The following is a 25,432-nucleotide window of genomic DNA, read 5'->3' on the forward strand; positions in this document are numbered from 1 at the left end:
AGGTTTCCGTAAGAGAACTGTTCAAACCATAGGCTTCTTCATGCCTGTGTTGCAGAGGCTCCTTCCTTCCCCTTTTCCTAGTCAGTCCTGGGTTTGCAGACCCGTCAGAACAGTAGAGGTGACTGAGGAGGCCCTTCAAATCTCAGGGGAGAGGAGGAGTCCCCACACTGCCCCCTCCTTAAAATCCTGCAGAGGAAGGGGGAAAGAAAACCAAAGCATTCTCCTATCTCCGCAGCAACCATAAAACCCCCAGCTAAATCCATCTTGTGAGCTCACCGCCCCATTAAGATGCAGGGCCAGGCTCTGCGCCAGCCCAGCCACATTCATTTGTGAGAATAGAGGTAGAGGAGGGGGAGGGGAGTAGGCTCTGGAGGGATGGGGAAATGGCGAGAAGAGGTTATTTACACCACCGTCCTGACCTTCTGGAGCAGCGCAGGCTCCGATAAATAACCCGCTCAGCGCCGTTTCAGAGGAGTGGGAGGTGCGGGAAGGGAACAGGGGCTGGAGGAGAGGCTCCACGCAGGTGCGCGTCTCCGGGTTACTAATGGCTGAAGCGGGAGCAGGCAGCTGGTTTTGGGGGTGTGTGGGGGAGAACTCAGTTCCCCGAGTCTCCCACTGAGAAAATACCATCCCCACCCCACCCCTGGCGCCAATTTCCAGGCGAAGGGACTAGAGATGCCAAGGAAGCAAACAGCCTTGTAAATTAGGGGTAGGGGGGACTACTGGGGAGTCTCTGAGGTAGAAAGGAAGAAATATTATAAGAGGTGGGGTGCGGAGTGGGGGGCTGGAGGAACAGGAATAGCTGCCAAAAAAGGGAGGAACAGAACCATCACACAAAGGCAGTTTGGAAGAGATTCACTTTATTCCTCTGCCGCACAGCAGCGTACAAGGTGGACTTCGCCTGACTCCATTTCTTGCAGAGCCTGCCTCCAGTCTGCCCACTTCAGCCAATACATGGGACAGAACGCTTGCTCGGGAACTTTTTTTTTCTAAGTCATTTTCACAGGGATATGGGGGTCAAGGGGCAACATTACACCCAAGAATGGGTATCCAAGCCTCAGAGGAAAGGCACTGCACCAGACCCTCTGCTTCCGGGGACTAATGCAGAGAGGGGGAACTCAACAGCAGATTGTAGAACCAAGGCAGAGGAGTGTGAGTGTGACACTGAGGAGAAGGAACATGGCAAGGCCAAAGTCATTAAGGCCCTTTCCTTCCTCAGTTCAGAGAAGAAACTTTTCTAGGAACTAGTTTTATTTCTGAGGTCTGGCTTTGCACCAGGGTGACAGAGGCCACACCTGGCAAAGCTCTCACAGGTGATACAGGCAGGTGGAGAGGTGTGGGACACCTAGAGAGATGATCTCAGGACCATGTGCAGGTGCAGCAGCTTTGAGGCTGAAGGCCAGATCAAAGTAGAGACCGAATTTCATAAGCTCCAAATCACTGTTCCTCTGGAGCTCTGTCCCCTCCCTATAAGCTGTTCCCATTTCTTCTAAGGCAAAGGACAGGGCAACAGGAAGAAGCTGAGGCAAAGAATATATGGCCTCTGCCACTCCAAACCCACTTGTGCTGGTTAGGAGTCCTCCCTTTGCTGGGTATATGGGCTGCTGGTATGAGGGCCCTTAAGGCATAGGGAAGAAAACACTCAGCACATTGATGATCTGAAGTACAGCCACAGTAAAGGGCCAAGAAACCAAGGAGAGAATGGGGGTTGGGGTGAGACCAGTGTAAGTAGGAAGACTTCCCTGACTCACTCAAATCTGCTGGGGACTTTACTCTCAGGAGAGGGAGGGGAAAGAACCCCAGAAAGTATAGAGACACAAGAATCCATTGCAATTCTCCAAGATGACCCTAAGGACATAAGTTGGGGGGCCTGGATAAGAAGTCACAGCACATGTGGGTTTTGAGGGGCAAGGAACTGGGCTCAGAACACCTTCACCGAAGGAGGGACCATTTGATCTGTTCTTTGGCTGACTGCAGCACCTGCGGAGACAAAGGCAGCACTGAGGGGGACTTGCAAGCCACAGGGTGTGAGCAGGCTGAGGCTCTCCTTCCCCACACTTGCCTTCCCTCTCCTTAGAAGAACAAGGGATAGAAAATCCCAAGGGTGGAAGAATAGGAGGAAGCTCTCTAAGGCCCTAGAGGATTGTCAGTTTGGGAAATTCCCCCCGAATTCAAATCCACTGGGGGGATGAAGAGAGAAGAGATATACCTGGGAGGAAAGAAAAAAAAAAAAAAAAGCTGGGGGTTACTGGGCACATGTTATAAAGAGGAGATTACACATCCAGATGATGAGGATTCCTACTGGGCAAAACCAGAACCACTTCCATGTAGGCCTCCAGGTCAAGCAGACAATCTATCTGCAGTCAAGGTAGAAGGATGGATCTGCGAAGCCCGCATATTCCAGAATATGCATTTTCAGCTCAGCCCTCATTTGAATAATAAGAGAAAGAGAACTGTGTGCTCACATGCACACAGACCATCTGCTTAAGGCAAGCCTCTGCTGGGGAATAAATCACTGACTGAGGTATTAGGCAGGGAAGGTCTGAAGGGTACAGAGCAAGGCTGACAGTCCTGATCACAGTATAGGGAGACAAGGGGGTGGGGTGGGGGCGGAGAGAGGACACTGCAATGAGGCCCAGTGCTCTGGAATAAGAAGGAGCCAAGGAAGCTAACTAAGTGTGAGGTCTCAGTTCAGACTTGGCAGGCTGGGGACTCCTGCTAGTTAGTCTGTGTGGAGAGGAGGAAGGAAGGAAGTCATACCTGAGACACGGTCTGCTCGGTAAGGGGGACATCTTCACCCTGTATACAGAGATAAGCACTTAGACTGGAGCCTGGGAGAGGAAGAAGTGTTCTTTTAAACTAAAGCAAAGGCAAATGCCCTAAACTTTTCAGCCCCTTCCAAAGACTGAGCCACAATGTACTCAGCCAGAGGGACTGTGAACACAAAGGATCATTTTATCCATCCTCCACTTAAAGGAAGGATGACTTCTTAAAAGATTTATTTCATTCCAAGTAATCAGCAGGATATCTGATCCTCGCCTCCCTCAACTCTGGGGAGGGGGACCTGATTCCCTAGTCTGGAGAAGACCTTCCCTGAATATCAATATGGGGGGGTGGAGGGAGCCAGGGGTAGTTAATGGATCCCGCAAGGCCTGACGGGTAACGACTGCATGTTAATTTGAAGAAATAAACTGCTGCAACAGCAGCCTGGGAAGGGAAAGGGGGGAGTCAAAGGGGGCCTCTCTCTTGCCACATAGAGACATATGTTAGAGGAGAAGATTAAACTATGCAAATGGAGCCCAAGGCAGTTAAGGAAGAAGACTTCCCATTACCCAGCACTGTCAGCTTTCACTCTGTGGAGGTCAGAGCTGGGACATTCTGGGAACTGGTAGCACTGCTCTGCTCAGACATCTCTGCCCCATACAATTTACAGGTGGATTCTCTGCACTGTGACTGCCTTTCTGGTATCACTAGTATCAAGGAGGGCTGAGGTGCTGGCAAGAGAGTGCTTTCTGAGAGTTCCATCAGACTAAGACACTGCTCTGCCTCTAGTGACTGTATCTATCTTCAAAGAGGCAACAAGCCAACCTCAAGTTCCTTTATAGTTTTAGAACCATGAACATTAAGATTTCTATTACTTTTTTGTTCATTCAACTATTAAAGTGCCCATTTTGTGGAAAGACCATATAAAATGCTAGGTGCCATATTAAAAACATAAACGAGTTCCTCTGCTTCTCTGGGACACTGAGATGGAAAAGCCAGGAGGATGATACATTCATGTGAAGAGGACAGGAGAAGGTAGGATGTATGTATGAGCTGAATCCTCAGCTACACCCAGCAAGGCTGGCTTGGGAGAACCTGTGAAAAGATGGGGATGCACATTTCTGCTTACCCTCAAAGCTACCCGGTGTACCACTTGCTGGGGGTCGCTCTCTAGGATCACCCTACAAACACAAAGAAGGTTGCTTGATCAGTCCACTTCTAAACGACCAATGTTGTGAGGTCAGGATCGCTGGCTAGTCAGCCAACTGGACTTGGGAGGGGTAGCCACCCCTCCCCCCAATCCAGGCAAGGCAGAGAACTCACCCTCCATCTACAATTTCATCCACAGCCAAGAAGAGTCCCTCCATGTTCTCCAGCAAAGCTCGTTTTTCTACGTTTTTTCTGAATCCCCAAAAGAAAGGAAAAATCAGGTTGTGAGTGAAAGGAATCTTGGGTCACAGTCTGAATAGGAGACCCTAACCCTGACCAATAACTTCACCACCCACACCTTGAAGGAATGAGGGTACTGCTGAACGATGATCAGAATCTTGACATTCTGGGATCCCAAACAGCTAACTTCTGACTCCTAGGCTACTTATCCAGAGTGCTGCTGCTGGTGAAGGTGCTTGTAAAAAAATTCATAGCTCAAAATCTGGCATTGGTAATGGTGGAAAGGTGGGAGGAGTGGAATGTAAACCCTCTGCATTCAAGCTCTGACATGGTTCTGAAGTCTCTCTGCCTTTCCCCTCCCCCCAGGTCTGTTCAAGTCCTAAAACAAAGGCCAAGGAGGAGGGCTGGGAACAGTCAGGGGCTGCATCTACCAGCCACAGATCCGGTGGTTGGCGCATGTGGCTGGCCTGTCACATCCGTCAGTATGACTCTTTCTCTAGATTACCAGAAATGAAGTCCATTCATTCACCTGGCTGGGAAATAAATCATCCCCCCTTCCTGAGGAAACCTGAGCCTCTGGCCCGCTGGTTTGTGGGCTGAGAGCGCCCGCTGTTCTACTCCAGATGGATTTCTAAAATGTGTTCATTTTTAGGAGCTGCTGTGGCTGAAGTTCAGAGCCTTGAATGTTTTCAGAAAAAGTATCTTATATCTTCTCTTGCTTGTGTGAATGGGAACAGAGGGCTACTGGGGAGGTAAAGAGGGCAAAGAGCACAGTGGGCCCATTCTGTGTCCAGAGAAAGACTCTTAAGGGCTAGTAATGGAAGACTGGCAGTGTTTCCTCCATTCCCAAGGTAGGAAGTTTCACTTGGGGCACTTTCCTGTCCTTCTGACCTGGAGCTCAGGCCACCATCAGAGAGTTACTGGACATGACAAGAGTAGGTATAGGCATACAGACTAGGTCCTCGTCTGTACTCACAACTAGTCCTGAAGCTGAAGCAGGGATTACATGTTCAAGGGTTGCCTGGGTTACAAAGAGAGTCTTAAGACAACTTGGGCAACTTAGTAAGACTCTGTCTTAAATTAAAAGAAAAAATGAAAAAGTTTGAGTGAGAAGCTCAGTGGTAGAAAAGTTACCTACCTTTGGTTTCAATTATCTGTACATCCAAAGGAAACAGAGAATAGAATATTTATTCTTCCTGAGTAAAGAACTCTTTCCTTCCTTAGTGTAGAAGGATGATTCCATGTGAGGACCACTCTCCCCACCTAACCTCCACTCAGTTATCCCCAAACAGCAAGTCTAATTTCTTATACTGAACCAATTCCCTAGTGTGGTTCTGATTTCCCACAAAGCTCTGCCTCTAAGGAATAGGTACTTCCTTCCAAATTTAAATGAGAATGGCTGCTTACCTCAGCATCTGGCTCAGGGAGTCGAAGAGGCAGTTCAGAACAGCCATAAGCATCAGCTGTTGAGAAAGAAGAAGGAAGGTTCAGGGCCCTAAAACTGCTACCCCAAAGCAGACCCTCCACTTTGTTCTCAGCAAGAAGCATAAGCTTTCACAAATGGCCGGAGACATGATGTGAAGAGCAAACACAACAGCAGAAGGACTCTAATTTCTCAGAAGTTAATTCTGCTAAGCAATTCCACAAGTGCCTCTACTTCTTTAAGGCAGAAACTGAGACAGAACTTTGCTGGTATAGTCCTCTATAAATGTCTACAGCCCTCTGTGTTTTTACTTTTTATTAAAGATTTATTTTATTTCTGTGTGTTCTGTGTTCTGCATGCACACAGGAATGCCCACAGATTCCAGAAGAGGGCGCTGGATCTCCCTGGAGCAGGAGTTACAAAGCAGGAGTTACACGGTATGGATACTAGGAACCAAATTCAAGTCCTCTGAAAGAATAGCAAGCATTCTTAACACTAAGCAATATCTCTGTGTTTTGTTTTTACGAGGTAGTCTGTCACATAGCCCTGGTTGGTCTTGAACCACCTATATAACTGAGGTCAATCCTAAATTCCTGATTATCCTGCCTTATACTTCCTAAGTGCTAGGATAATAGGTGTGCACTGCCAAGCTTTTCTGCCTCTATGTGTTTTTCCCCCATCTATGTCTTTTTAATAATTATTTTATCTGATGTATGTATATATATATATATATATATATGCCCGTCTAAAACTACGTCTGTATACCAAAGTGTGTGCAGTACCCAAAGAGGCCAGAAGGCACCAGATTCCCTGAGAGTGGAGTGATAAGACAGTTGTGAGCTCCCATGTGGTTGCTGGGAATAAAACCCAGGTCCTCTGGAAGAGCAGCCAGTGCTCTTAACTGCTGAACTGTCTCTCTAGTCCCTACCCTGTGCCTTTACCAAGCTACCTGATGAATCAGTAAAGAGCGAAACAATTAACTAATTAAGAGCTGAAATCAGAGGAAGGTGGTGGAAAGTCCTTTTTAAAAACTTAGAGGCTGGAGAGATGGCTCAGTTGTTAAAAACACTGTTTCACAGAGGTCTTGAGTTCAATTCCCAGAAACCAAATGGTGACTCTCAACCATCTGCAATGGGATCTGATACTCTCTTCTGCTGTGTCTGAAGACAGCTACAGTGTAGTCATATACATAAAATACGTAAATCTTTAAAAAAAGGTGCTCAGAGCAAGGTGTGGTCACGCATGTTTTTAATCTCAGTACTCAGGAAGCAGAGGCAGTGGATCTCTTGTGAGTTCAAAGCCAACCTGGTTTACAAATCGAGTTTCTTGACAGCCAAGGCTACAGAGAACCCCTGTCTAGAAAAAAACAATAAACAAAATAAAGCAAACAGTACTAAGGATTAAATCTGAAACTTCAAATTTTCAATGGGCACACTTCACTACCAAACTACACATCCATTCCCCAGCTTGAGTCAGAACTGGGTTTGGATCTCAGCTTGTTCTACATGTGTGACCTAGAGAAAATTATTGAGCTGAATCACATGTACAACCGCTTTTATAGTTTGACAAAAGCCAAATACAAGTAATTTTATATGGTTCTTTGCGGTTTGGTTTCCTCATTGGCAAAACAAAGACAGTAATGCTTCCCACCCACAGGAATGCTGCCAAGCTTAGACCATGCACTTCACGAGCACACACAGCAGTAAGAACCCAGCAGGACCTGTCTTTCCAATCTTAACTGTGATGAAAAATTATCTGATGGCTTATGTACCTTCTACTCTCCCACAAGTTGTTTCCTGCATACAGGAAGGTTAGGAATATACACCCAGATCCACTTACACCTTCATGAGACTTCATCAAATGACCCTTTCATACTGTATGCTTTACCATAAACTTTAGTTCATGAAGTTCATACTTACACATGCACACCCTTAATTACCTCAGAAATCTACCTTTAAATTAAAAAAACCACTGTGGGTGGAGGTTGGAGAGGTGGCTCAGAGATTAAGAGCATTGGCTGCTGTTCCAGGGAACCTGGGTTCAATTCCCAGTACCCACATGGTAACTCACAACTGTCTATAACTCCTGTTCCTGGGGACCTACTACCTTCACACAAAAATACCAATGCATGTAAAATAAAAATTTTTAAAGTTAAACAAAAAACAAACAAACCCACCAGGCTAGCAGGGTGGTGGTGGCACATACCTTTGATCCCAGTATCCAGGTGGCAGAGGCAGGTGGATCCCTGAGAGTTCAAGGCCAGCCTGGTCAACAGAATGAGTTCCAGGACAGCCAGGGTTACACACAGAATCCCTGTCTCTAGCCCCCTACTCACACACACACACCATTGGAACTTGGCATAGTGGCTCACATCTACAATCTCAGCACTGTAGAGAATAAGACAGGAGGATTGCATTGAGTTTGAGACCAGTCTGGGTTACAGTGAGACATTGTCTCAAAAATAAAACAAAAACAAACAAAATCTAAACCACCACCATGTATGAAAGAATATTAATAACATATAAATGTATATTCTAGTTGGAGATGGTGGTTCATGTCTGTAATTCCAGCACCTGGAAAACAGATGTGATATGAAAACAGCCTGTGTCATACAGTAAGATCCTGCCCTTTATTTTTAGAAAAGACCTGGGAACCTTCCTTTCTGGACTGATTCTTTGCTGGGCCATTTCTTTCTGTAAGTCTGACAGGGATCTCTGACGACCTCTTTATGACCTTGACAGATAGCAGAGGACTGTGGCTCTCCAAAGCCCCAAACCAGTGGCTGTGTCCCATGGGGTTTCAGAAGTGGCATCAGAGGTAGCACATGCACAGTGATTCTCACCTCGTTTTCATAGGAGCTTCCAATCACATAGAAATAGAGATCAATGCTGCTTTTATAGACTACCGTCAGCCCTTCCAACAGGGCTATTTCACCTGGGGAAGAAAGCAGACATTGAATGGTGGGAGAAGAGACGGCAGAACAGGAGTTCCCGTTAATTCCTGGGGCTCGCTACATGGGCCAAGGAAAGGCCAACTGTAATGACCTCCAAGTACTGAAGCTATTCACTGTTTTGAGGGGTAGCAGAAGGGACTTAGAAACTCAGGGGAGTCTATGTTCTCTAGTTCTCCCTCCCCCACCACACCTACTTCCCTCCCTGTGTATGAGGCAGGATACCAGCCGATCCTTTGGAGGTAAAAATGCAGAGCGGTCACCTTTACAGGCTTCCATTTACCTGCCCTAATGGATGCGGTACAATAAGCAGAGCTGCAGTTAAATTTGTCAAGTGAGGCTCATAAATCCAGGGACTAGACAGGTAGCTAACAGCCAAGCTTCTAGCACAGTATTCCCGTGTGAGGAACACTCACCTCCCCACTACATTTCTGAAGAGTTTATTATATGAGGGGAGGAGGAAAAAAAGAGGAGGCCGAGTCATTTTTTCTTTTTCTTTTTTTTTTTTTTTTTTGCAGTCTGCTGATACCCCCTTCCCGTGGTTCCCTGAAACACAGAGAATGGTGAAGAATGACCTACTATCTGTCCGATGGGTCTTGTTGAAAATGTTCTTCTCAAAGGCCTTTTGCTCCTTGACACTGGGGTAGGTGTCGTCATAATACTAGTGGGAGGGAAAGGAGACAGTGTTGGGTCACCACAGCTGTGAGCCCACAATGATTAGTGAGTGTTCTACTCTAGGATCTTGTATAACCCCTTCAAGGCCTGAAATAACAGAGGAGTACTGAGACAGAGAAACAAGGACTACAGAGGCAGGGGATGGGGGGATTACTGCCAAGCTCAGAACCCTCATGGCAGAGGGAGAGAGCTGACTCCTGTGAATTATTCTCTGGCCTTTTCCAACAAGTTCACACATATACACCCAGAAAAGAAATAAATCAAAAACCAAACCAAACAAAACAAAACAAAAAAAAAAAAAAAAAAAAGGACTGTGCTGTAATCAATCCTATGAGCTATTTCTGAAACTCTGAGGGCAGAGCCCTACCAGTTCTCTTAAGGATACTTGCACCACATGCTTCCTGGGAGCTACTCTTGTCAGGGACAGTGATGGAGAAATAAATGTGGAACCTTAAATGCAGGGAGGCTTCCTCGGACTCTCCCTCACTGCAGGAAGACCAAGAGGATTCTTTTCAGTTTGATTTTTTGAGACAGGGTTTCTCTGTGTAATTCTGGCTATCCTGGAACTCACTCTGTAGATCTGCCTGCCTCTGCTTCCCTGAGTTCATGAAGGCTAGCATTAGAGATGTGCATATGACCACTTGGCTGGAAGACCACCTCTCCCACAGCAAGGCAAGTCCATGCCCTGTGCTCTGCACATCTTGGCTTTCTGATGGCTGAGAGAAGCGGGCAGTCAGCACTTTACTGAGCCCACTCCCAAGCACTCCCAACAAGGGGATGGAGATATAGGCTGCTAAACCGCCTGTTCTTTAGGGGCTAATCCGTTGCAGTCAGCTGAAGACCTATGACAGGTCTGGCATTTAGTAACTGGATAACTGTTTCCAAAGGTGTCCTGCATAGTTACATCCAATTACAGGGAGGAACAGCTGGTGAATTCTAACTAATCTCCACCTGCTGATTGATTTATGCTCTGCTAGCCCAGAGTTAATACACCAGGGACAGAAGATATTTCTACAGGAGGAGGAGAAGGGTGTCCTTTCTCCTCTCAATCCACCCAAAGTTAGCAACAGCTCACTGGGGCATGCAGCTTGGTGAGGTTAGAAACTGGAGGACTCCCTGAAAAACTCAGGCCAAGTGACAAGTAATAGGGTCGGGGGCAGAAGAGATAATAAAACAGACATAAATAGAGGCCTCTAGCATTGAGATAGTGTTTTGCTCTGGAATTAAGGTTCTAAAGCTCTTCCTTGCCCCAATGAGGGTGATCACAGCAGGCAGAAAACACTCTAAGAAACAGAAGATTGCCAACTTGGATTTACCTGGAGTAGTCAAGGTAAGGTGAAAGAATCCTCATAATCATCACACTCTTGAACAATTTGAGTTAGTACAGCCAATCCCAGTATTTAAGTCTCCAATGTTTCTGTCCTGCTCTTAAATTAATATGAAAGCAGATCTCACCTTGGCGAAGAGCCGGTCTCCATCATTGTCCAGAATCAGGATGGCCTTGACAGTGTACAGGGAGGGCTCCTGAAGAAACACGAGCACTATTAGCAAGCCTACCACCTTCTTTCCTTGGTCCCACTGGGCTCAGAGGGTCACACAGGGGTTTATGTGTTCCCTACTACAGCATAATTAAGTCTAATACCTTCCCCTGAGAATAACCAAGGCCCAGAGAGACAGTCTTGTGCTCACAGGCCTTCACCGTGCTCGTATTTCCAGGTCCTAAGGCCACATCATTTTCTAAACCACCCTTTCTCCCTGGCCTCCTCACAGGTGGGCATGGAATGTGACTACGATAATGAACAGGTACTATTCATTTGAAAGAGGGTTGAATTCCCTTGGAAGTCACTACAGTCCTAAAGCAGAAGCTTAAAGCATGCCACACACCTAAACACATGCACACACACACACTGGTTCTGAGAAAGACATCATCCAAAAGTTCACATATGAAACCCTTCCTAGATACATATGAACCATTACCATGTAATCTGTTAGCATAAAAATCAACCTGAATCTTAAGTGTAGTAAATAGAGAAATATTTGAGATGTCCAGGGTCTGGGTGGTAGATAAAATAACAGGAGGGGAATTTTCTTCCCCTACCAAGAATGGAACTAAGTACAGTGCCATTGTGCATGTATGTGTGCAGGGAGCCCTGGGTTTCCTCTCTAGCCCCTCTCCCTGTAAAACAGAAAACAGTTGCTGATACTGGCTCTCATGAAGCCATCACAGCTTAGCCACAATGGTTATACTTAAACATCTTTCTACAGCTGTGAACAGATGACCTGGGAAAAGCTATGGAGCCTGGTGTTCTCTCTGTCCTCACAACTTTCAGAAGGAAAACTTGTCCAAGGCAAGAGTCTCTGCTCTGCTCTCCTGGTCTTACAAAACTCACCCATCTTCAAATACACATTTAACAAAGACACAAGGCAGAAGAAAGAATTACTACAAAGGATCCAGAAACTGCAGCCTGACAGAGGTAAAGTGAGGCTCCTGTAGAGGTGGGGCTTCATGCAAAAGAAGCAACCCTAGCTCAAGAGGAGTGGGTATTAACCAGGCTATTTTCTTTTCTTTCTTTCTTTCTTTTTTTTTTTTTTTTTTGTTTGCAAACTTGCTTTTCTCTTATTGGATATGTTTTATTTACATTTCAAATGTTATCCTCTTTCCTAGATTCCCCTCCATCATATCCCCTATCCCATCACCACTCCCCCTGCTTCTATGAGGGTGTTCACCCACCCACCCCCTCCTTCCTCCCCTCCCTGACATTCCCCTACACTGCAGCATCAAGCCTTGGCAGAACCAAGGGCCTCTCCTCCCATTGATACCCAATAAGGCCATCCTCTGCTACATGTGCAGCTGGAGCCATGGGTCCACTATCTTTGGATAGTGGTTTTCTTTTTTTAACATTTATTTATCTTTCTAGCTATTTATTTAGATAGGGTCTCTCAATACATAGCCCAGATGGCCTTGAACCCAAAGACTGCCTCCAAAGTGCCATCACTTTCCCCCCCATGTGTATGGCTGTTTTGTCTACAAGTAAACTTGCATACTATTTACACATATGGTGCCCTTGGATGCCAGAAGAGGGTGTCAGAATCCCTTACAGCTGGGACTAAAGATGTCATGTAAGTGCTAGGAATCGAACCTGGGTCTTCTAGAAGAGAAGCCAGTGGATTTTGTTGTTGGTGCTGGGTTGTTTGTTTTTGAGACAGGGTCTTACTATGAAGCTCTGGCTGTCCTGGAACTCACAGAAATATGCCTCAACTTTTACTTTGTTACTGCTGGTATTAAAGGTGTATACCACCAGACCCAGCTTAAAAGCCAGTGTTCTATTTCTCTATATCACTGTGGCTGTACTGAAACTCTCTATGTAGACCAGGCTGGCCTCAGACTCAGAGATTTGATTGGTTCTGTACCAGAAGCTGCTATGGTTAAAGGTGTGTGCCATCACCACTAGGCAGAAGCCAGGACAGCTGGCCGATCTCCAGCTCACTAATCCAGTCTTCTTAAACGGTTTAAGAGCCCAGCAGTTCTGACTCAGAACTTGGGAGGCAGAGGCAGGCAGATCTCTGAGTTCAAGGTTACAAAATGAGTCCCAGGACAGCTAGCACTATACAAATAAGTACTGTCTAAAACAAACAAACAAACAAAACAAAAGAAAATGACCTAAGAAATGTAAGCTTTGTTTGCCCAACTTTTTTTTATGAGACAGGTTATGCTATGTAGTATACAGCCAAGGATAACCTTAAACCTAATCCACCTACTACTTCCTAATCTCAAATGTATGTCTTCATGTCCATCTGACTTGAATTCTTAAGGATGGTCAAAAAGAAACAAACCAAAATATTCACCAGTTTTTTTGTATTTCCTTCATTAATTCATTTCAAGTACACAGAACAATGCTTGGCACATTCGAAACTCTCAATATTTGTTCAAAGTTGAGAATAAAGTTTTAAAAAAATCTCTTGGCATGATGATGTATTATAACTGGATTTTGCACCTAAGTGGATTTTGTAGTGAGATTGTTTTGGGATGATATTATTGCCAACCCACCCTCTCCTCTGACACACTGCAAACTGCCCACCCTAGCAATGCTGTCCTCTGGAATAAAGGACAAGCACATTTCCTCTGCAACTGGGGAACTGTGCTGTCTGGCAGAGTGAAGTCTCCTCAAGCATTGTCTAAAAGCCACAAACAGAAGTTGTTCTTCTAACTCCTAGCTCCATACAGAAAGATCATCCCACAGAGCAGGCTCTGTTCTACAGCCACTTGGCTGTTCAAGTACCAAAATGGAGCCCTCAATGGGAATGAGTTTCCTTAATGGACAAAACATCCTAATAGAAGGAAATGGTTGTGCCCCTCCATCCACACTCACAGCAACCACACAGGGCTTGCTGCCCACAAGTTGAAACTGGACCTTAATCTGGCATTGGTAACTGTTCTTACAGCCAGAATCTGGCATTCCTGGAAGGAATGGGAGCACACCCCCCACACACCCTCACAGAAGCCAAAATCCTTAATGGCCACCTGCCAAGCGGGAGAGCCAATGTGCTTGTGGCTAGCAGTCTAAGCACCCACACAGCCATACTAACAACAGAGAAACAGCCCAGGGTTCTGCTCCTGGCTCTTTTCATGGGCTGCCTAGAAGACAAAATCAAAAAAAAAAAAAAAAAAAACCCTTAAAACAGAAACACTGAGTCTTCCTGGGCAACATAAAAAGACGGTTAAGGGAGAGGCAGAGACCAGACCAGCTTTCAGGCACTAAAGCTCTGGAAGAAGAGGGAAGGCAGAACAAAGTCTGAGCATTTCAAACGTGCAAAGGAAGACCCACAAGAAGGAAAGCTGGGGTCTTTGGCATGAAATGGATGCCACTGGAAGCATCACCATGCTGCAGTCGAGCCAGTTCTCCTAACGTCTGTTGTGGCTGCCCCACTCCACCCTATGCCTTTACATCTCAGGAGAGGGAAGCCAGAGTCCCCTTTACGTCATAAAACCAGCCAGTTTAAAGGCTCCAGGAGCCATTACTAATAATGTAATTTTGTTCTAAGTTTTGCATGTTTATAAATAAATCACAGCTTTATTTAGGACAATGAACTAGGCTTTGACCTTGTAGTGCTTTAAACACTGACTCTTGAAAAAGACCCTACAATCTTAGGGTCTTTCAAAGGATTGAAAAGAGCTACTCTTCCCTTTTACTCCCCAAATGGGCAGCTGCTAGAAAGCTTTCGAGACAAAGTTCTGTGATGCACTGACTTTCAGAGCCACAGCCTGAGTGTAAAACAGAACTTCACCTCAAATGCTAAGAGAGCCTGTAAATGTTGGACAGGTAGACTGGCTTGTAGAAGGAGGGATGGCAGGGACAGATATTCATGTCTGTTTTTATTATCAAGAAAACTAGAAAGCTGTCCTCAAAACAGCTGAAATATCATCCAATAAGCACCCAGGCTGCTGCAACTAACCTCGATCTCAATCAGTCTCCAGAAACCCGGTGGGAACATCAAGTCTGGAGCCCCAAAGCCTATACTGAGAAGGCCAAAGGAAGAAAAGTCCTTCCCAGTGCTGCCCTCTGTGGGCCTTCTGCCTGACACACAGCTTCCTTAGGATTATAGCCTAAGCAAACAGTGCTAGAAAAGCAGAGGTTTGGGGCCTAAGCTATTTGGGCAGAGTATTCACCTAAGGTGTGAGACCTGGTGTTTAACCCACACCAAACTCTATGTGTACATTATTTGTATTTTGAATAAAACTAATAGAAACAGGTTTGTAAAGGAAAACTTGGAAAGCTAACAGTAGTGGCACATGCTTGTAACTCTAGATCCAGGAGGATCAGAAGTTTAAGGTCATCCTCAGCAACTCGTCAAATTCTAGGACAGGCTGGGACAAATGACCTTGTCTCAAAACAAGACAGAATTAAGTCTATTAGCAATCTATATGGAATAGTAAGGGAATACTGGAGTAAGATCATTGTATGAGACCAAAAAACTTGGAGGAACAGTGTGTAGAGAGACAGACTATTTTAGAACTATGAGTAACTATTTGATTCACTTAGGTCACAAAACCAAAAGGCCTAAGAATCTGAAGAGATACATAGCTCAGAGGTTAAGAGCATTTGCTGCTCTTGCAGAGGACTCAGGTTCAGATCCCAGCTCCCAGTTCCAGGGGGTTCTTACACCCTCTTCTGGCCTCTGATGGTACTGCATGCACATGGTACCTATATAAACAAAACACTTTTACATATATATGGAATAAAACAGAACTAAAAACAAAACAAACTAATACAAAACATACATTACATACATACAAACAAACAATCTGGCTGAGATTCCTGGAAAGTTCTGTGCTCCCTACTTATAAAAATATTCTTGGGGCCACAGTAAAGGGGCTAGGCTTAGGAATAGATCCACCAATTAAAAAGTATAAAAAGATGGTCTCCTTTCAACCCTACTTATAAAGCAGAGCTAGCACTAAGAGAGCCCTTCATAGTAAACACACTTGCAACCCTAGCACTCAGAAGGTTGAGCAGGATCAGGAGTTAAGAAGCCAATCTGGACTACAGAGTAAGCTCTAGGTCAGCCTACGATAAAAAATTTGTTTTGTCTCAAAAGCAAAACAAAATTAGAAGAACGAATTCCTAGATACCACTCCCAGAGCCACATGGCTATGCAGGTACTTGGTTACCCAATCCTGCGTTAACATTTTTTAAATTAAAAGCTGTGTTGGGATTGAGAGCTCTAATTTACTACAGAAGTCTATAGATTAAGATGAAAAAAAAATTAGCTAAGTTTTCAGATTTGGGAGAAACACCTTGGGGGTTTCAGTGGTGGATTCTCTGTTCAGAATATGCTTTAGTATGCACTGTGCCAGATCCCCCAGCACCAAAACCAAAATAATAAACACATTAAAAAAACAAAAACAAAAACAAAAAACTTCACAGGGTTGAGGAGGTGGATCAGCAGTTAGGTTAGGAGTGGTTTCTGCTCTTCCAGGTCTACAGTTTGGTTCCCAGCATCTACGGCAGGCTGTAACTCCAGTCCCAGGGCACCTGATTCCCACTTCTGGCCGCCATAGGCATGCACACACAAGTGGCAATCACACACAAAGACACATTAAAAACCAAAACAACAAAAAGCTCAGAAAATAAGACCCATGAGGCAAGGCTTTTAATCACAGCACTCAAGAGGTACAAAGAGGCAGCTCTCTGTAAGTTCAGGGCCAATCTAGTCTACATAAAGAGTTCCAGGCCTGCTGGGGATATATAATGAGACCCTTTCTTTAAAAAAAAAAAAGACCCATGGGTCGTGGAGATGTTATCTAGCCTATATGAGATCAAATTTTGGTTATAAAAAGTAAACTGGACACATATTCAGGAGGTATTGATGGCAGAAAGACATTTAGAAAGAATCTTTTTAGGAACTGAGACTATAGCTTAGTTATAGTATTTCCCTAGCATGCATGAAGTCCTGGGTTCAATCCTTAGTATTACATAAATCAGACATGGCATCATAGCCTGTAGTCCTACCACTCAAGAGGTTCAAGATCAACACCTACAGAAGTTCACAAGCTTCTGTCTCAAAACAAACAGAACATCTGGAGTGATGTTGGTGAAAGTACTTGTGCTTTTAATGACATGCACTGTCAATTCCAGCACTGAGGTGGCAAAGGCAGGTAGATCTCTGGGTTCAGGGTCAGCCTGGTCTACAGTCCAAGTTCTAGGACAGCAAGGGCTACACAGAGAAACCTCGTCTTAAAACATTAACAAGACACAAAACAAGTGAACATAACAAAAACCCACTAGATAGCTGGTGGCTGGAAAGAAATGGCACCTGAGGTCAGCCTCCACTCTCCACACAAGTGCACACAGCACACAATTCATTATACCTGCACACACACACACACACACACACACACACACACACACACACACACACCTTTCTACTCCATACAGATAGGAAACAGAGAGCACAGGAATGGGGCAAAACCTTCTGCCAGTTAGAGAAGCTGGGTGTCTCTGAATTTTGAGTAAGCTATTAACTCAAGTTTTCCCCTCCCTTTCTCTGATACCAAACTTCCTCATAGAAGTGAAAGGGTACCTAGATCAGCTAGGGTTAGTGCCTTTTAAAAAAAATTATAGCAGACCCTTGTGATAAGCTGGAAAAAAAAATCTCTGAACTTCGTTCCTGAAAACAAAAAACCCACATTATACAGTTAAGAGACTGAACTAGGTTTAAAAATCAATCCTCTAAAGATAAAATTATGTGAAGAGCCTGGGTTGGTGGTCCACACCTTTAGTCCCAGCACTTCACAGGCAGAGGCAGACTGATCTCTGTCAGTCTGAGGACACCCTGGTAGTGAGATTCAGGCCAGCCTCATAGTGAGACCCGGTTCAAAAAACCCAAGCATTCTTTTGAATGTGAAAAGAAAAAATTGAGGAAATAATTTTCTGCCTCCAACCAGTTAACAACTTCAATAAGAATATGTGGCCTTTGTAATAAGACTACAGATCTCACACAGCCAGCAGGGGGAGTAAGGGTCAGCACCACACCCCTCCAGCTTTCAATGGCCTTATTTAGTGACCAAACTGCACAAGCTAACCAAGCCTCAAGCTCTTAAGCAATGCAGAGTACACGGTCTTTGCTTTTCTTTCCTTTTTTAACTGTTCTTTTTTTTTCCCCGGTAATACAGATTTATTTTACACGTAAAGGCTGTAATCTGCTGTGGGTGTGTCTTAGTCAGGGTTTGTATCCCTGCACAAAACATCATGACCAAGAAGCAAGTTGGAGAGGAAAGGGTTTATTCAGCTTACACTTCCACATGCTGTTTATCACCAGAGGAAGTCAGGACTGGAACTCAAGCAGGTCAGGAAGCAAGCAGCAGCTGATGCAGAGGCAATGGAGGGATGTCACTTACTGGCTTGCTTCCCCTGGCTTGCTCAGCCTGCTTTCTTATAGAACCCAGGTCTACCAGCCCAGAGATGGCACCACCCACAATGGGCTGGGCCCTCCCCCCTTGATCACTAGTTGAGAAAATGCCTTACAGTTGGATCTCATGGAGGCATTTCCTCAACTGAGGCTCCTTTCTCTGTAACTCCAGCTTGTGTCACACTGACACAAAAGCAGACAGTACAGGGTGCTAGGAACCAAACATGGGTTCTCTGTAAAAGCAGCAAGTGCTCTTATGTGCTCAGTCATCTCTCCAGACCCTCAGGTATTTTCTTTCTTTCCTCTCCTCCCTTCTTTCTTCATCTAACCCCTGCACACACACACACACACACACACACACAAACACACACGGTTTCTCTTTGTAGCTTTGGCTTTTCTGGAACTCGACCTGTAGACCAGGCTGGCCTCAAACACAGAGATCCATCTGCCTCTGCCTCCCAAGTGCGAGGATTAAAGGTCTGCACCACTACTGCCTAGCTCCCCAAGTATTTTCTGAAAACTCAGGACACCTAACTGCTGAAGAACTCCCCTACCCAGGGGTCACACAATTCCTAACTCTTCAGCCATTACCAATGAAAAGGATTCACCTAAATGAGGTGGTAATACTGACAACCAGGTAAACTGAAATTAGTTGCATTCTTCAACCAGGCCTGAGACTAAATCAGAACACCCTGCCACCTAAATTGAGTACTTCAGAAGCCCACAGTTAAGTATTATTCAGCAAAGGGAAGAAAAATCAAAAGGCACTAGAGACATCTTTTGTCCTTTATCTTTCCAATGTTATCACTATACGATAACCCTAGCCATTGTCTATTTTGAGACAAGGCCAAACAAGCCTGAAATTTGCAACCCTTCCCCTGCCCTAGAATGGGTCTGTGCCCTGACTGGATATCTAAATTTAAAACCCTAAAGTGTTAATTTCTTTCTTTTTTTTTTTTTTTAAGATTTATTTATTATGTATACAATGTTCTGCCTGCACAGCCAGAAGAGGGCGCCAGATCTCATTATGAGCCCATGTGATTGCTGGGAATTGAACTTGGGACCTCTGGAAGAACAGCCAGTGCTCTTCACCTCTGAGCCATCTCTCCAGCAAGTCTTAATTTCTTAATGTGAATTTCTTTTCACATTTTTCCTAGGCAAGATTTTACTACAATTTTCAGCCTATCCTCAAACTTTTAGCCTCATGCCAGGAGTCCTGTCTCAGCTTCCCAAGTGCTGGGAGTTAGACATTCACCATCAGCTTAGATCCACTTATGGTTCGTTTTTTGGCCCTGGTTATATCATGATTAATCTTGCTGCCCTCTGCTGCAAAGGGATCTAAAGACTAAGTGAAGAGTCTGTGTTCTTCAGTCTAACTACATAGCAGAGAAGATGTAAGCCGGGTTTGGTGGCACATACCTCTAATTCCTGTGCAGGAAAATAAGGTAAGAGGATCATAAATTAAGGTTAGCCTGGACTATATAATTAATTCCCCCAACCCTAACACACACACACAGAAAAAAGTTGGGAATAATTGGATGACAGAACAGTTTGGTACAAATGGAGTTATGTACACTGATTGTGAAGGGAAAAAAAAAGCCAGTAAGAGACAGACTTTCTATTCTTTGATTTTTGCCCCCTGAGGGGAAGGTTGTCAGGTACTCCAGACTGGCTTCAAGTTGCCACATAACTGAGGATGACTTTGAATTTGGGATTTTTCTGATTCTATCTACTGAGTACTGAACTGAGACTACAGTGTGTACCACCATGCCCAATTTATGGGGTGCCAGGTTTGCACTACCGACTGAGCTACAGTCCCAGACTAAGGTAAGCTTTCATCTGCAGCACATGAATTAAGTCACACAAAAGGGTTTTCTGAAGACATGAAAGTGACAGTGTTAGGCAATGTAAGGACAGAAGAAAATCTAACCAAAGAGGCAAATCTGGAAGGCCTTTGCCAACATTGGCATTTCACAGTATACATGGACTAGCCTCCGAGGGCATCTTCATCAGCTGTATTCCTTCATTTCTCCAGTGTAAGTGGCTGCACCAGCCCTGACGATGCCTGTTCAATCTTTATTACCCCCTCCAGCTCCTCTCTCCTCTAGTTTTTCGTCAGCATCCTGCCAATACCAGCCGAACCATGCCAATGGGATAAAAAACAGCAGCAAGAACACGAGTGAGAAAGAGCCCAGCCTGCCCTGAGGCCCCCTCACATAGGTGGGAACTGCACTCACAATCTGCCCCAGGGAGGACCTGGCTTCTCCGAGGTCTGGTTTTCTTTATGTACAGGCCTCCTCCACCCTTTCAGACCACGTGATGGCTCCCGAGACCTTTGATATAATTTATACCTTGCCAGGGACCAACCCTTTCCCACCACTGTGAAGAAGAAAAAAATATATAAATAAATACGTCGGAAATCTATAACGAGGTCTTCTTAGAGGGCAAGACATGGGGAGAGTTAGAAGCTTCGTCAATTACTCTTTTGGGGTTTTAGTTCAAGCCAAGGTCTGCTTCCAGCAATCAACCATTAAAACAAGCCGGCCAGAGTAACAGCACAGTTTATTCTGATCATTTAATTTGAAGTGTCAATAAATTAAACTTCAATCAATTAAACTAGGTGTGCAATAACCCAGATGGACACCCCGACACCAACATAATCACAATAAAAATTTTTATGGCTGCCAGGGACCTCACCGGGGGTAGTGCCGGCACTGCTCAAGCCCTGGCTGAGAAATATATCTCCTCAGCACAGGAATGAGGAGATTGCTTCTTCTAACGAAATGGAGGGGCCAAGCACCAGCAAGGACGCAGCTGGGAGAGGGGCACAGGGGACTGCCCGGAACGAGATGGGAGTGCTTTGGGGGCTTAATGTAATTGATACCTTTGCCCAAAGCAGAGGGAGGGGGACTCAGGCCAAGCACCTCTACTGTGAGTGCCAAAGGAATTTAACAAAAGCCCCATTAAGATGATTCAGAAAGCAAAGGCCACTGAAACAATGTCAACCCTTGAGTCACCAATGTGTCCTGCAGTTTCCTCCTCTAGATACATATACCTCTGGGTGCACTTTAGATGGCCTGGTATTTGAATGAAATGTGGAAATCAGGATTTTGTCAGTTTTAGGATAAAATATTAAGGGGAAACAATGGATGGAATCGAGGTCTAATCTGTAAAACACTAGAAATGTACTCAGAAATGAAAACCGGGAATTAGGAAGAAAAAATATCTCTGTACAAAGTTTTTAAGCATCTGAACTGCTATAGTAATTCAGCTTTGAGGGGTGAAAAACAGTAAAGGCTAAAGGAAAGTGTAACTTATTAAGATTCCAGATTAGGAATGGAGAGTGGCAATGTGAAGATTCCTCTCCACAAACACCTGAGAACAGGGGAGTCAGCAAAAAGAGCAGCAGAGGGGGCTGAGGCCAGAAACAGGCTAGGAACTGAGAGACAAGGGACAGGAAAAAGATTTGGTAAATTCAATTACGAGCTAAGGCTGCACAGCTCTTTTCAATATTTATTTTCTGACTGTTTTGCCTGCATGTGTGTGCATCACATGTTTGCCTGAGGCCCAAGGTCAGAAGATGGTGTTGGATCCCCTGAAACTGGTGCTGCAGATGGTTATGAACCACCATATGGATGCTGCGGTTAAAGCCAGCCCAGGTCCTCTGTAAGAAATCAGTTGTTCTTCTTAACCACTGAGCCATCTTTCCATCCCCCATTTGTGGCTGCTTACTTCAAGAAGGACCTACTGTAAAGTACCTCAATGAAGGAATCTACTGTCACCTAGAAATGCCCAGACTGGGGCAGATTTTTGACCCACTTCCTTGCCCTCTAGATCCTCCCTTCCCTCTTCTCAACATTATACAGTTGTGTGCCTTGTGGAGGTGAGGCCAGAACATGTTTGATCAGGCTTCCCCAGAGGTCCTGCCAAACCAGCAAACAGAAGAGCAAGAGGAGGCCTGGAGGCAGCTTAGATATAGGTATACAGAAACAAGTATGTCCTCTCTAAGAGCAGCTTCTCCAGTACTACCCAGGTACAGTAAAAATCTCAGCAGAAATTTAGAGATTTCTTCAATTTTTGCCTGCTGCTTTTTCTTTTTTTCTTTTTTGGGCACAGGGTCTTGCCATGTGCTCAAGCTAGCTTCAAACTCAAAATCCTCCTGCCTCTTGCAGATGACTTAAGTTCCTAATGCCCTCACGAGGAAGCAACTGCCTGTAACTCCAGTTCCAGAGGATCCAATACCATTTTCTGACCTCTGCAGGCACCCACCTACATATACACATAAAATAATAAAATAAAATAAATTTAAAGACCCTGTCTCAGAACAACACAGGATATGGTTTATGGTGGTTCACACCCATAATCTCTTCACTTTAGGAGGTGCAAGCAGAAGGGTCAAGAGTTCAAGGCAAGGTTTGGCAACATGAGAGCCTATTCTCAAAAACAGTATTAACAGGCTCGATGTGGAGGTACATGCCTTTAATCCTAGAACTTGTGAGGCAGAAGCAGGTGGATGTCTGTGAGTTAGAGGACAACCTAGTCTACATAGTGAGTTCTAAGACAGTAGGAACTATATAGAAAGACTCTGTCTCAAAAGATAAATAAATGTGGTGATGATGATTAAGGTAGGCACAAAAACAAATACCGTTAATCCTAGTTCTTAGGAGACAGAAGAGAATCTCTGAGTTTAAACCAGCTTGGTCTACACAGCAAGATCCAAGCCAGGCCAAACTACATAATGAGATCCAGTCTCAAACAAACAAACAAACAAACAAACAAAAAAAACATTAAATAAAGTTGGAAAGAACACAGAAGAAAAAAAAGACACTTGTTTAATCCTCAAGAACTCTAAAACTCAGCACAGAAACTAACACCTGTAGGTTTGGGGTGTTTTTATTATTATTTATTTATTTATTTAAGACGGGGGTCTCTCTACATAGCTTTGACTGTCTGGGAACTCACTAAGTAGAAGAGGCTGGCATCAAACTCTCAGACATCCATCTGCCTGTGCCTACCAAGTACTGAGATTAAAGGCGGGAGCCACAATCCATAATTTCTTGTAAGTATTTTATTCAACAAAAGTTTTATACAACCCAAGGCTGAAAGAAAAAATCTGCAAACTGAAGCGGTCTGAGAACCTACAGAAACCTGCTAAGGTTGGGAGGTGACAAATTCAAACCCAGCCCAGGCTACATAGACTACCCACCCCTCCCCCCAAAAAAGGATTTGTTCTGAGAGAACAAGGAAAGTAAATGGAATGAAGGCACTGCCCGCCTTAGAGTCTTCCTACAGCTCTGCTTCTCTAAACCCAATATATAAGGTGTTAGTGACAAAGGCTTGGTATAGTTTTTAAAGTAAAGGTATGGTGTGTCCAGGCAAATTAGCAAGGGTCTGATACTACATGCAGCAAATTAGCTCAGCTGAAAAGAAAGAATAAAGAAACAGGGTGAGATGAACCACACAGTACAAGAAAAGACAGAAAAGGGAAAAAAAAATGACAGCGATTACCCCATAAAACTTCAGACACCTCAGTGCTAGGGGCCGAATACAGGGCCTTTAAAGCTAGCTAGAACATGTGCTCTTACCATAGCATTACACCAAGCCCAACAGAACCAATGGTAAAGCAGCTCCCCAAGGATCACCTTCCTCACTCTTTAAGCTGGTTCAACTAAATTACAATAATTTTGGTTTTATGACAGAAGGCCTTATTTTGTAACCCAGGTTGGCCTCAAACTAGCAGCAATATGTCCTCAGCCTGAGTGCTGGGGTTACAAGTGTGAATCACCACACTCGATTAAAAAGGCTAAAAGCATCCAAGGAAACCAATTTCACTGACTCTATCCACATCTGTCACAAGATTTTTTTTAAAAAAGTAAATACTGTAAATACTTGGTACAGTAAATATTCAAACCACTCAAGACATTAAGCACTTTGCTTCAACTTGTCAAACTCATGTGATGAGAATAAAATTTTCCTTGACATTTGAAAGAAAGGAAATAAGGAGGTTTGAACTGATAGGTCAGGGGTTAAAGTGCTTGTCACACAAATAAGAAAACCAAAGGTCAAATTCCCACATAAATGCCAGGTGAGTATGGCAAAGTTGATTCCATCAGACTTGTATGAAACCTTCAGTCAAAAACTAAAACACGCCGGAGTGGTGTCACATACCTCTAGTCTCAGCACTTGGGAGGTAGAGGCAGGTGGATGGGTCTTTGAGAGTTTGAGGCCAACCCTGATTTATCAGGGCACCGGGGAAGGGAAAGGAGGTGGAGAGGGAGAGAGGGACCCTGTCTCAAAAAAACTTTTTCCTTTAAAAAAAGAGAAGAAAAAACTTGTTTTGTTTTTTTTGTTTGTTTGTTTGGTTGGTTTTGGTTTTTTTCCTTTTATTAACAAGAGTTTGACATGTACACTTACAAGGAATACAAAGGAAAACAGGAGCTAAGAAAGACTCTTGGAAACAATCCTAGTACCCAACTGAAGGGGAGAAGTGGGAAGTTAAGTTCCTACACTAACACACAGACACAGGTAGGCAGACTCATGTAAAAGAAAGAAATACTCTGGTCCTGTTCTAAAGAGGCAGTGTTTTATTTGAACAAGCAGGAAGGATCAAGGGACAAGAGAACTAAAGCAATTCTATATAGCCAAGCAGGGGAAGACAGACAACGAATCCCACAGTGTAAGTTCCTAAAGTCTGAAGGAGGAGGAAATAGGAGAGCAGAACAAGGAGTCAGAAAAAAATATTCCAAAGTCTATTCTAGCTCTACCAAGTATTCCTGAACCTGGATGGAATGCTGACTCTCAGTCATGACGGAATTACATACTAAGGATTAACAGGAAAAAGAAAACAAGTTTTGTGAAGAAACAGGACGTGGAATTGTCAATAGGTAGTCGAATTCTGACCTCTACCCGGAGGATCTGGGGCTGATTCTGCTGTTGCAACTTGCGGGGATTATGAAGGTTTGGAGAAACTTAAGTAGGTATGATCCACAACGCTAACTATCAGGGAAAACTTGAAAGACACCCTCCAGTGCACTCGGAATTCTCCTAAGGTCCCCGCATGTTCACTTCAACTTTACCACCGACTCTTGCTCTCTTCCTAGCCAGGCTTCCTACTCTAAACCGCGGCTCTGGCTCCCATGTAGGCCACACTTGCATTTCTCAGACAGCGGAAGCTTCGGCCCCCGAGGCCTGCCCGGAACCCTCTCCTGGCCCCATCTGATGAACCCCACCTCCCGGATCCCCGGGAACACCACGGCGGAGCCACCGGCCCTCCAGCTCCTACCAAGATCAGCGGCTCCATCTTGCCCGTAGCTGCTGCCGAC

The 25,432-nt window shown here is 44.7% G+C and overlaps 1 protein-coding gene across 2 annotated transcripts; it reads right to left on the bottom strand.

Annotated features, from left to right (window-relative positions):
- Positions 1-852: 852 nt before the first annotated feature.
- Positions 853-25,432, bottom strand: COPZ1 (COPI coat complex subunit zeta 1). 2 transcript variants are annotated; one of them, XR_013975567.1, is made up of 10 exons: positions 25,393-25,432; positions 10,656-10,724; positions 9,105-9,186; positions 8,418-8,509; positions 5,560-5,615; positions 4,087-4,164; positions 3,893-3,944; positions 2,761-2,799; positions 2,063-2,209; positions 853-1,980 (listed from the first exon to the last, which is right to left on the bottom strand). XR_013975567.1 is itself a non-coding variant. In XM_080938836.1 (9 exons), the coding sequence occupies exons 1-9, from the start codon at positions 25,408-25,410 to the stop codon at positions 1,933-1,935; spliced, it is 534 nt and encodes a 177-aa protein (XP_080794962.1). In that variant the 5' UTR covers positions 25,411-25,432; the 3' UTR covers positions 853-1,932. The 2 variants fall into 2 exon arrangements, 1 of the variants encoding a protein (XP_080794962.1); XM_080938836.1 differs by lacking the exon at positions 2,063-2,209.

Source organism: Micromys minutus, assembly GCF_963924665.1.
Source record: "Micromys minutus genome assembly, chromosome: 27".
Taxonomy (NCBI): domain Eukaryota; kingdom Metazoa; phylum Chordata; class Mammalia; order Rodentia; family Muridae; genus Micromys; species Micromys minutus.

Bases quoted from the DNA above. Each gene is read 5' to 3' on its own strand.
- COPZ1 (XM_080938836.1), bottom strand. The intron at 4,165-5,559 runs GTAAGCAGCCAT...TTGGGGATTCAG, and splicing joins TCCCTGAGCCAGATGCTGAG to AAAAAACGTAGAAAAACGAG. The intron at 3,945-4,086 runs GTGAGTTCTCTG...TTGTGTTTGTAG, and splicing joins GATGAAATTGTAGATGGAGG to GGTGATCCTAGAGAGCGACC.